Below are 12,940 nucleotides of genomic sequence, written 5' to 3' on the forward strand. Positions count from 1 at the left end.
CCATGGATTACAGGCAACATCCGCACTGAGCTAAAGGGTAGAGATGCCGCTTTCAAGGAGCGGGACTCTAACCCGGAAGCTTATAAGAAATCCCGCTATGCCCTCCAACGAACCATCAAACAGGCAAAGCTTCAATACAGAACTAAGATCGAATCGTACTACACCGGCTCCGACGCTCGTCGGATGTGGCAGGGCTTGCAAACTATTACAGACTACAAAGGGAAGCAGTCAAGTACTGCCCAGTGACACGAGCCTACCAGACGAGCTAAATGACTTCTACTGTTTGCTCGCTTCGAGGCAAGTAACACCGAAAAATGCACGAGAGCATCAGCTGTTCCGGACGACTGTGTGATCACGCTCTCCGTAGCAGATGTGAGTAAGACCTTTAAACAGGTCAACATTCACAAGGCCGCAGGGCCAGACGGATTACCAGGACGTGTACACCGAGCATGCGCTGACCAACTGGCAAGTGTCTTCACTCACATTTTCAACCTCTAGCCATGAAGTGCTTTGAAAAGCTGGTCATGGCTCACATCAACACCATTATCCCAGAAACCCTAGACCCACTCCCTTTGAATATCGCCCCAACTGATCCACAGATGATGCCATCACTATTGCATTCCACATTTCCCTTTCCCACCTGGACAAGAGGAACACCCATGTGAGAATGCTATTCATAGACTACAGCTGAGTGTTCAACACCATCGTGCCCTCAAAGCTTATCACTAAGCTAAGGACCCTGGGACTAAACACCTCCCTCTGCAACTGGATCCTGGACTTCCTGACGGGCCGCCCCCAGGTGGTAAAGGTAGGTAACAACATATCCCCCACTCTGATCCTCAACACGGGGGCCCCTCAGGGGTGCGTGCTCAGTCCCCTCCTGTACTCCCTATTCACTCATGACTGCATGGCCAGAAACGGTTCCATCAAGAGGCGACTCTGGGATGCTGGCCTTCTAGGCAGAGTTCCTCTGTCCAGTGTCTGTGTTCTTTTGCCCCTCTTAATCTTTTATTTTTATTGTCCAGTCTGAGATGTGGCTTTTTCTTTGCAACTCTGCCTAGAATGCCAGCATCCAGGAGTCGCCTCTTCACTGTTGACGTTGAGACTGGTGTTTTGCGGGTGCTATTTAATAATGAAGCTGCCAGTTGAGGACTTGTGATGCATCTGTTTCTCAAACTAGACACTCTAATGTACTTGTCCTCTTGCTCAGTTGTGCACCGGGGCCTCCCACTCCTCTTTTTATTCTGGTCAGAGCCAGTTTGCACTGTTCTGTGAAAGGGAGTATGTAACGATGTGCGGTGAGAGTCGAGAAGCAAGCACAGGGAGTGAGTGTTTGAATAAAATAAACGGAACATAATACAAAACAAGAAACACTAACAGAACACAGACATGAAACAGAAACAAGGAAGGAACAAAAGGGAGTGACATATATAGGGAAGGTAATCTGGGAAGTGATGGAGTCCAGGTGAGTCTGATGACACGCAGGTGCGCATAACGATGTTGACAGGTGTGCGCCATAATGAGCAGCCTGGTGACCTAGAGGCCGAAGAGGGAGCATACGTGTCAGAGTAGTACACAGCGTTGTACGAGATCTTAATTTTTTGGGGTAATTTCTCGCATGGAATAGCCTTCATTTCTCAGAACAAGAATAGACTGACTGAGTTTTCAAAAGAAAGTTCTTTGTTTCTGGCCATTTTGAGCCTGTAATTGAACCCACAAATGCTGATGCTCCAGATACTCAACTAGTCTAAAGAAGGACAGTTTTATTGCTTCTTTAAATCATAACAACAGTTTTCAGCTGTGCCAACATAATTGCAAAAGGGTTTCTAATGATAAATTAGCCTTTTAAAATGAGTGATGGTTGCTGACCAATGAGTGATGGTTGCTGATAATGGGCCTCTGTACACCTATGTAGATATTCAATGAAAAAAAATCAGCCGTTTCCAGCTACCGTAGTCATTTGCAACATTAACAATGTCTACACTGTATTTCTGACCAATTTGATGTTATTTCAATGGACACAAAATTTGTTTTTCTTTCAAAAACAAGGACATTTCTAAGTGACCCCAAAGTTTTGAACGATAGTGTACACATTACCTAAATTACCTCGACTAACCGGTGCCCCCGCACATTGACTCTGTACCGGTAGCCCCTGTATTTAGCCTTGCTGTTGTTATTTTACTGCTGCTCTTTAATTATTTATTGCTTTTATTTGTATTTTTCTTAAAACTGCACTGTTAATTGTAATTGTAAGTAAGCATTTCACTGTAAGGTTTACTACACCTGTTGTATTCGGCGCATGTGACAAATAAAATTTGATTTGATTTCTATGCGTTTGCCCACGTGTAGTGTATACTCTAAACAGCATGTGTGAGTGATGCTAAACACGGCTAATGAGAAAGTATAGGTTTCCCTGGTCTGGAAATGCCCAGAGCGCCGGGGACAGATCGCCATGGAGATGGATTTGATGGGATGCTCTGTGCTTTTGTAATGTCACGGCGACTGACACTGGCTGACATAATAAGGTCACGGAGACGGTCAAAGCCCTGGGCGACAGTCCTTTGCTCCTACACCTTATTATTCAGAGCATTATTCAGTCTGAGCACTCTGAAACATGCACTTCACTACTACTATTAACCCAGGATCCCCCCCACCACACACACACACAAATGCGCGTGCACATGCACACATACCCCTCTGATACTGGAAACATTAGAGGTTAATGCATGCCTGCAACTTGACTGGAGGACCAACAAAACAGCGCCTCAGAAGCTGAATGCCCACCATAAAAGCAGCACTTGTGTCAGTCTGTAGAATCCCAAACAGACTTTGGCGTTTGTTTTGCTGGAAGAACGACAGAAGAACTAGAATCCCTCCAAAATGTGTGTGCTTGTTGAATATTGTGTTGTGGTTTAGCTAGGTTAGGCAGCAGTCGTTTAGCTAGGTTATGCAGCATTGTTACTGTGCTAAAAGCACAAGGATTTTGAACGAGGTATCCGAATGAAAATACCTGCCCTGCCTTCATTTGGAGTCCTTTCTTCTCCTATAGGTCTTTTAATCTGAATGAAGTATTTGACTTTTGAAGAGAGGATAACACAGTAAGTGACCCTGTCATTAATGCCCAGTCGATTTCTTCCTCTTAGCTTATTGGAGTAGGTTTGGATTTGATCATGTGGCTTTAACATGTGTCCACCTGATTACATTTGTCAATCTTTTTTCACTTTCCAAGGCTAGTCGACGAAGCCACTCTTCAGTCCCATCTGTTTGAATACGGCTGTGAGAAAATAGTAGGAATTTATTTGATATCAATACACAGATTGCCTTGGGAAAGCATTACACCATTTTACTTTAGTTTCCTCAGTATCTAATACAACGATTAAGGTCAAATATATTTTTTAAAATATCTTGAAATAAGATACATTTATTGTATTAAGCCATGTTTAGGTTTAAATAAGCAAAATTATCTGCCAATGATGTTAGATAATTTAGCTTGGTACATAAAAACAGTGAATTAACTCAATATAAGATATTTAGGCTTGCTTAGATTTCACTTTTTGCAGTGCACAGTGAATATTGCATTTACTGAATTGTTGTGGACATACACTGTATTTCCAGTTTACTATAGCATACATACTGTAGTAAAAAAACTGCAGTATGCAGTATACTATAATTATCACTGCAGTGTTTTTGCAGACATTACTGTAGTATTTACTACAGTGTTTTTATTTTTCTATCTTGGATATAGCAGTGGAAGCCTTCTCCTTGAGGAAACCTACTGGACATAATACTAAAAAAGCACATTTTCCATAACCTGTAGGTAGGTAGGACTGAGGTCTGAGCGAATAACCTGTGGAGAACAAAATATATGGTCTACACCTGGTATGCAGGTTTCTCCCTTCTGGGTGGCACAAAATGGGATATAGGGGAGGGGGATTGGCAGGGTATTTGCAAATGAAATACTGTAGTATAATATAATATACTAATTACTATAGAGTTTTTGGAGACTGTAGTGTTTTTGCGGAAATTACTGTAGTATTTACTGTAGTGTTTTTGCGGTCTGAGGTATACTGTAGCATTTACTATAGTTTTCTACAGTATTCTACAAAATTCTATAGTAAGTACGACACATGATCGAGGGATACTACAGTGTGTAGAATATGACTAAATAATGATGTAGTAAGTACTGTAGTATTCTATTGTAAACTGTAGTATTTTTTTCATGTGGGATGGGTGCCTGGTCTTTGTGTTTCCTGGTGAAACCCCCATGAGCCTGGGCTGTTGGACCCATCCATCCTCTTCACTGAGCTTTGATAAAGGCCAGAGCCCACAGGGCTGACTGCTGTTACTAATGCACACAATGCCAGGCAGGAACACACATGCTCTGTTAACCTGCACGGGCACAACCACAGAGGGACTCCGCTGAAATACAAATACAAATCCGTCCTCAGTGGTAGAGGAAACATATTCTGACATTAACTTTTGAACCCCTGTTTTCACCTAACAGCGGGGCAAATAAAAGGCAGGTGAATAATACTTCAGGTGTCTGTATATTTTGTAATATGGTAGAATATTCACACTGTGTTAGGACCACAATCAAAATGGCTTTACATCTGACTGTGTGACCTTATAAAGCAATTCACATGCCTTATCAAAGTGTCATGCTTGATGTCTTTGAGCTGTAATGAGGTAAGTCAGGACTTCCAAACGTTTCCCATCCCGGGGCTCTATTCCAACATGGTTCTCTATTCCCAGCACGGAGATAGCAGGAGGGGAAAATGGCCAGAGATCTTGTCTGGCCACCATGGCTAACACCACAGCTTGCCCTGGCCTGGCTGGATAGATGAGACAGCATTTCTGTGGAAACAAGAGAAGAGCAGGATAATCTTAATGAGTTCTGCTAAGAGAAGGGAGAGAGAGGAGGATGCGGGTCCTGACCGTTCCTGACACACCACACTATCATGAGTGGAAAACAAATACATGAGGAGGAAAAAGACAAAGAGAGGAAAGGTAAACATGAAGGATGCTGGTTGGACAAAGCTGACAATACTATTGTTTGTTAGAAGGTGCCACAACCTATGTGACTCTGTGTGTATAAAATGCCATAACTGGCTGTAGTCTGCCACCGAAGCATGTATTCTCCATTGACCTCTCCATGAATCTACAGACCTCTCCATGAATCTACAGACCTCTCCATGAATCTACAGACCTCTCCATGAATCTACAGACCTCTCCATGAATCTACAGACCTCTCCATGAATCCATCAGAACTTACATGTTTTACATAATCAGTGTCACAATCAACTGCCTTGAGAAACGCCATCTGAGCACTGCCATAGATCATCCACGAGGTCTGAGGGAGAGAAGGAGATGTGGCGGTAGCGGTGCATCCGGGGCAAGAGCTAAACTGTCAGTTCCCTGCCCGTGCTATTACGCTAATCTCTTGTAGAATAACCACTTAATCCAACGAGGATGAATAATTGAGTGGAACAAGTCCTCCGCCACGGAGGCACGCGAAGCCAGATGTCGAGAGACATGAGCGTCAGGCGGTGCAATAAAATATGCTAAGTGGCAAGAGAGGAGAGCATTACAGGGGGAATCGGCGGCGGCGACACAGAGCCCGGAGAGAGAGAGAAATTATCTGTCGCTTAACACGAAGCAACGTAAGCAAATGAGCCGTGGAGGGGATGAATTACAGATTGCCGGCCTACCTTTCTACCACTGATCCTTCCCCATTATGTCAAACAGGGAGGAGGGAGGGAGGGGGGGCAATAAAGCAGAGAGAGGCATGGCAGGGAGAATCAGATTAGCACTGGAAGCAGTAGTGAGATGCTGGACTACAGTATGGGGGGGACCTGTTTACATTTCGCTGTGAAATTATATATAGTGGCAGGTGCACGTGTAATAATTTTTATGTCTGACCTATATACTATACTATATGATTATTTTGGTGATTTGTACACAATGCTTGAAGTAGGCAGCATGAGCTACCAAAACATTAATTGTGCTTGTGTCCATTTATTTTGGTAAAAATGTTTTGCCTTTGTTTTTTTACTATAACAAAATACAACAATGCTAGCCCAAATCTTCCAGCCAGGTCCAAATGACAAGTTTTGTAAAATAATTGCAAGCCCGACCATGTTCACTCTCCTCTGGCATAATTAGGCTGCGTGCTGTGGTCCTGTCAGTGGAGAGAACAGGCAGAGAGACTGAAACTCTGAAGCTGTCTGTCCAGGACCAGTCCACAGATTACATTAACCTTCATCATTGTGAAGAGGCGCTAAGTCCCCCCCTAAAGCGCTACTCTTGGCCACACTCTGGCAGCTCTGAGAGCTAAAATGTTGCGGTGACACTCTGCCGCCCCCTTTGATCTGCACTTCCTGATTACAGCCATGGAGGAGAGAAGAGGAGAGCTGGGGATGAGAGGGGGAGAGGAGGAGAGGAGGGGATGAAGTACCCCAGGGACCCTGGGAGCTGAATTGGACATTTGGGGTGTGTGTGTTGGTGTGCATGCAAGCGCACTTGTGTGTGTGTGTGTTGAAGGGGGGGGGGGGGGGTCTCTCAGTATTAGCAACCCCCCATAACAGAAACCGACAAATACACATATACACACATGAATCTTACACACACGCCCCTCTCCTGGCCTGGTGATGGATAATACAGGCGGTGGTCTGCACCAGCACACACACAGGTACTCAGAGCTGACCTTTGCAGTGTGCTCCCAGCAGTGGGCTCTGCCTTCACTTGGTTTGGCCTATAAAACCTCCTCTATGACAGATGATCAGATAATCTGCCTGTGAGTTCCCTCACACACATGAACTCAACCATCAAGTGCTTGGGCTTTGATACTGCCATTCCAAACGTTTGTGCGTCCACTGACATACATGTATTGTCATACGCAATGCACAAGTATTTAATGGGGGAGTTCATATAGAATCTGAAAGGCGCTCTATACTTCTGTGCAGTAGATCAACAGTTGTAGAACAGTTGTAACGATAATTGCCTTCCTAACCTTATCTATGTACTGTAGATCAATGGAATGACCCATCTGATTTCTTCTCCTCTCACCCCTCCTTTTTCAGATAATTGGAACGATCCCACTGATGCCCAACTCTGGGGGGCCCTCGAGCCAATCAGGGGGCGGAAACCCTGCGCTGCAGGTCCAGCCAATTACACCTCAGCTTCTGACCAACACCCAGGGCCAGATCATCGCCACGGTGATCGGCAATCAGATCCTGCCTGTCATCAACACCCAGGGAATCACACTGTCACCAATCAAGCCTGGACAGCAGGTAACCACACATATGTACTGTATAGTACACACACACATGCACAGACACAAACACACACACACACAAGTCACATCACATACAAGACACATGAAGATATATTCCTACTCACAGAAAATGCCAATTGAGTACATTCGAAGACCAAAAATCTGTGTGTTTTTCTGTTTACTCGTGAGAAACAATACTAGTCAAGTCTGATGTTTTTTCAGCTATCACGTCTTCTCATCTTCTGTCTAAACGCAACATGAGAAGATTTCCTTCTCATAAACATAACCCCCAACTGTAGCATTTCATTGCTCCCAGTGTTTGGAAGTGGTTGCTTTCGATTAAACCAGTCTCTTGACTAGGGCAGTAAAGATTACAGAAGTGTGACAGAAAGAAAGAGTGATATATCAAAATTTGTCAGGCCTTTGAAAATATACTATTTTCTTAGGAGCTAATAAGCAGCACGATGGTGCATCCTCACAAAGGTGCGTGTTTGTGTGTGTGTAAAGCACCTGTCAGGGAACCTCTCAAACTCCCTCTCTGGCAGTCTGCAGAGCCCCTGCAGAGCCAAACGAAAAACAACACTTTTCATCACCCCACTTAAAACTCAAACACTACCTCACTCTGTTTTCTGTTCTCTCACTACCCGCTATATTTCTCTCCCTCATCCTCCCCCGCTTATTCGTGACCTTACCTGTGACCTGAGCATGTGATGATTCTCCTTAATCACACATTTAAAAGGAGAATCGTGTGTCTCTAGCTATCGTAACAGTACAACACCAGACTGATCCTCTAAAATAGGCTCTCCTAGAACATGCAAAGAAGAACATGAGTTCTATGGTGCTAAATGTTTGACAGTGAACTCAAACCCCACCTAGTGCTGAATTGTTGTGTACAACGTAAATGTTCTTCCTTCTTTTGGACTTGTAAATGCCTGGTAGGCGTCAGAGGCACACATACCAAAGAAAACAAAGAAATGTCCAAGCTTTAAGTCTACCTACTATGGACCAGGCCCTCAGCCATACACAAGGAAGATAAAAACAAATGAAACATGCTATGTAAACGGGCTAGGGCAGTAGGCGTGACTTCACGGAACACCAGATCACACTCGTGAACGAATGAATGCATTTGTAATAATGTTTATGTGTTTTGGTCCTCTCTTCAAAGCCACGCGCGTAGACAGCGACTGTTCCACGGGTATAATTTACGGTTGTCAGCTCCGGCAGTGCCGAATATTTCAAGTGAAGCTAGATAATTCTCACTGCCTGTCAGCCGTCTTGACAGTATGTGCATCGCTGTTGACATCCACTACCATTCCAAACAAACACATGCCGATGGGGAAGGAATTAATAGCGAGAGAGAGTATTGAGAAAGCCAACCTAGTTTACGGAGGAGACAGCTTTCACTTTAGAGTGAAGACGTATCAGCTTGATCTTGTAAGAGCAATTCATTTGCGCACCAAACATGAGAATACATCGTTTTCTTACAGCCGGAGTGCATTACCTGTAAATCATACATTATCTTTGATACCTGAGCCACGGTGTCCATGGTTCTTTTCCTGCGCGGACTTGCCTTTATTAGCAATTCCCTTGTGTGATGACTGGAGAAAACACCCTATAATTGTCATAACGTTTTTTTCTACACTCCTGTATGGCAGGCAGGGGATGGTAAGAGCTATTCACTTTTTGGACCCGTTCTGAAATGGACCTAGGCTTTCCAACCCGAACCCGATATGGATACATTGTTATTTATTTATTTATATATAGACACTCGTTCCGAACGAACCCGAGGACAACTAGACCCGATCCATATAGACCTGGTCGGATCCGAGTGCGGGAAGCAGAAGAAAATATGTATTTTTAAGCTACTTTATTGACCGGAGTTGATCAAGCGAGAGGAGGGAGACAGAGGTGCTGCTTTAGCAGGCGGGGAGGGACCCTACTGTGAGCGAGTGACACTGAGAGCGTTGAGGGAGAGACAAGAGACAGCAACCAAGCCGACTGGCGGCTATAGTAGACTAAATTATGCCATAACTAGGTTATTTAGAATCAAATATGACTGCATCAAACTGGGAGAAGCTAGTTAATGTTAGCTACCGTAGCTAGGCTAATTTAAGTTGCAGTGCATGTGCTTTCTCATCCTACAGTTACAAATGACAACGCCGTTCAAAATATTAAGTAGCAGCCTAGCGTTACCTGTTGACTCTTGGTCGTTGCAGCCTATCCGTCTCCTTTAACTTTTAATTTGTAATTTTAATTTAATATTCTATTGATTAGATATCTACTAACAATTGCCGTTTCGATGATTTATGATTGGCCAAAAACAACAACAATCTATACGCTACACACTCCACTTTCGTGAAAAGCATGAGCAGCAGCATAAAGGGTACAATTTGTCTCTCTCTACTGCAGCTGTCGCGTTCGGATATGTACGGGCCCTCCCGGACAAGTCAATTAAAATTACACATATCCGGGCCGAGACCATTGACAGTCATATCAGATTCAACCCAAACCCATGACATTATTCAGAATTCTAGATTCGGATCTGCTCGAGTCCCGGATCGGGTCTCGGGTATTCGGGTACAGGTGGATCCATGAAGACCTCTAGAGGACGTTTATGCTCATGGAGAGCGGAAGAGAGAGAGAGAAATACAAAACAGCTGAGCCACCATTCATCTCCTATAAAAACCCAGTGTCTCTTTTTTACTAATCTAACACTGTCTGTTTCAATTGTAATCTAGCTCTGAATAGTTTTCTCCAGAGATGGGTCACTTTAATGGTGGCGGGGGCCACAAAAAAATGTAACTCATCATGAAGGGCCGCAGTGGCTTGTGGGTCTGGATACCCACATCCACAATCCCCCCACCTTGCAAGCAAAACATTTTAGCGGCACCCCTCATGACAGTGAAGAGAAGGGCGTAAAGAAAATGTTGTCGTTTTAAAGCAAGTTTGCTGCAATTCTACACATTTTGCGATGGGGCGGAGAGAAGATTTTGCAATTGTCTAGCTTGTTTCATGAAATTCAACACATTTTGACATGGGGCAGAGAGAAGGTTTTGCAATTTTATATCTAATTTCATGCAATTCTACACATTTTGCCCTTAGGGTAGAGGCAAATGTTTTCAGTTTTTAATATGATTACTGATGATCGATGGGCTCCACCCAGGTCTGTAATTTGACTATGCTCACTACAAGTTTAGATAGCTGGCCGCTAGACTAATTTACCAATCCCCCCCCCCCCCAAAAAATAATCAGACATGAGCTAATTAAGTGACTGCAGATGCACAACCAAATATTGAAATTGCACCGTATATTCTATTATTCTAAGACTGAGTTCCTAAAAATTATTGTGAAGATAACTTGTTGTGCTATTAAGGTGTAATATTATAGTGGTTGTATTGTTGTTTTAAGTGAATATATTCAGTCAATATTTAATTTCTGTGTGTGTGTCTTCAGCTGCCTCAGGCTCAGCAGGTTCAGACAGGCCCAGTGTCGTCTCAGCCCAACCTGCTCCACATGCCCCACAGCCAGAGTCCTCTCCGCCAGGTCTCTTCCTCCTCATCATCGTCCTCTTCCTCCTCCGCTCTCAGTGTGGGTCAGTTGGTCAGCAGTGAGTACCCGGCGACACCCCCACGCGCAAACACACACACAAACACACATGCACACATAGTAAAATAACATACAAGCATACAGATAAACCTACATTGTCAGAGAATTACATTTTGTAATTGACCACAGTCTTTGGTATGGTGAACCTTCTATTTCAAGAGCGCTGGCTTTCTGTTTGTCCAAAAACATTAGATTTTTCGGTAACCCTTCATTTTATAGCCTCTTAATTACTATGTATTTACATAGTAACAAAAACAATATACATAGGAACAATTTAGTCTTAAACAACCAAATAAGTATTACATACGTACTTATTAAGTAATAATATAAGTAAGTACCGGTAAGTAAGAAGTTTAAGTAAGAACCAGTGTATTGCTATGTAAATATGTGGTCACGCCAGTCTCTTTCAAAGTAATACCAACATACGTGGTCATTTATCATTTAAATACCTTCATTTAAATACCAAATAAATACCTTCAAGTGATCCTCTTTTGATGATATTCTCTTAGTTGCTTCCGTGTACTTTACCTTTAGTTACCATGTATGTTCATAGTAACAGGGCTGTAAAATGAAGTCATGTCTGTTTCCATGTAGATACAATGTAGTGACTTGTGAGTTACCACCGCATTGGTTGATTCCATCACACGAAGACAAATCTGTCTGTGATCCTACCCTACATGGCACCACCTTTACACTCACATGGTAGGTAGGAGGTAAGAGGGCTGTAAAATCAAATCATTGCTAATACCATATACGATGCTTATAGAAAAGTCTATACCCCCTTTAAAAATATCACCTTTTGTTGCCTTACAGCCTGGAAGTAAAATGCATTAAAATAGTAGTTCTCCCATTGATCTACACATCATACCACATTATTTGTCTTTTTTTTTATCAATAAAAAATAAAACCCTTGTAATAGCGATCCTAAATTAGCTCAGGTGTAACCAATTCACCTTCAAAATCACACACATAAGTTAATTGGCCTCAATTGTAGTGATTGACATGATTTCAGGATGAATTCAGCAGTTCCTGAAACTGGGTAGTGAAGACGATTATTAAGAAGTGGAAGGTGTATGGCACCACCAAGACCCTGTCTAGATCAGGACGTCCTTCCAAACTGGATGACCGACCAAGTAGGAGACTGATCTGAGGCTACCATGAGTCCAATGGCAACTTTGAAATACCTATGGGCTTTTATGGCTAAGACTGGTCAAAGTGTGCATGTGACAACAATATCCCAACCACTCCACAAATCTGGCATGTATGATAGGGTGGCAAAAAGGAAGCCATTACTCAAGAAAGCCTACATTGAATCCCGTTTGAAATGCAAGAAAACACTTGGGAGATTCTGTAGCCATGTGGCATAACGTTTTGTGGTTTGACAAAACTAAAATTGAACTTTTTGGCCTAAATGCAAAGCATTACATTTGGTGCAAATCCAACACAACACATCATCCAAAGAACACCATTCTTAGTGTGATGGCAGGTAGCCTAAGTGGTTAGAGCATTGGGCCAGCAACCGAAAAGTTGCTGGATCAGATCCCTGAGCTGACAAGGTCAAATTCTGTCATTCTGCCCCAGAACAAGGCAGTTAACCCACTGTTACTAGGCTGTCATTGTAAGTAAGAATTTGGTCTTAACTAACTTGCCTAGTTAAATACATTTTTTTTTAAATAGTGTGAAGTGTGGTGGCAGCATCATGTTATGGGGATGTTTCTCATCGTCAGGATAGAAGGGAAAATGAATGGAGCAATATACAGAAAACTCCTTGAAGAAAACCTGCTGCCATCTGCAAGAAAGCTGAAACTGGGATGAAAGTTCACCTTTCAGCATGACAATGACCCGGAGGCCAAAGCTACAGTGGAGTTGCTAAGAAATAAAAAGGTTAAATGTCCTTGAGTGGCCCAGTCAGAGCCTTGACCTAATCCCAATAGAAAACTTGTGGCATGACTAGAATATTGCTATCCATCAATGTATGATATGTTACAAATGATACTTTGTATGATATGTTACGAATTGCAATTGGTATTATAGGTTACAAATTCCAATTTGTTGTGGCTA

General features: G+C 43.0%; 1 protein-coding gene across 1 annotated transcript in view; it reads left to right on the forward strand.

The window, feature by feature from the left end:
• LOC110535637 (POU domain, class 6, transcription factor 2-like) overlaps window positions 1-12,940 on the forward strand; it is a 112,960-nt gene that overhangs the window by 72,175 nt on the left and 27,845 nt on the right. The window contains 2 exon segments of the mRNA XM_036935370.2: window positions 7,080-7,289; window positions 10,727-10,880. Coding sequence (XP_036791265.2) covers window positions 7,080-7,289; window positions 10,727-10,880 — 364 coding nt within the window.

This window comes from Oncorhynchus mykiss, chromosome 11 (assembly GCF_057628025.1).
Source record: "Oncorhynchus mykiss isolate SJ-2025 chromosome 11, ASM5762802v1, whole genome shotgun sequence".
NCBI lineage: Eukaryota > Metazoa > Chordata > Actinopteri > Salmoniformes > Salmonidae > Oncorhynchus > Oncorhynchus mykiss.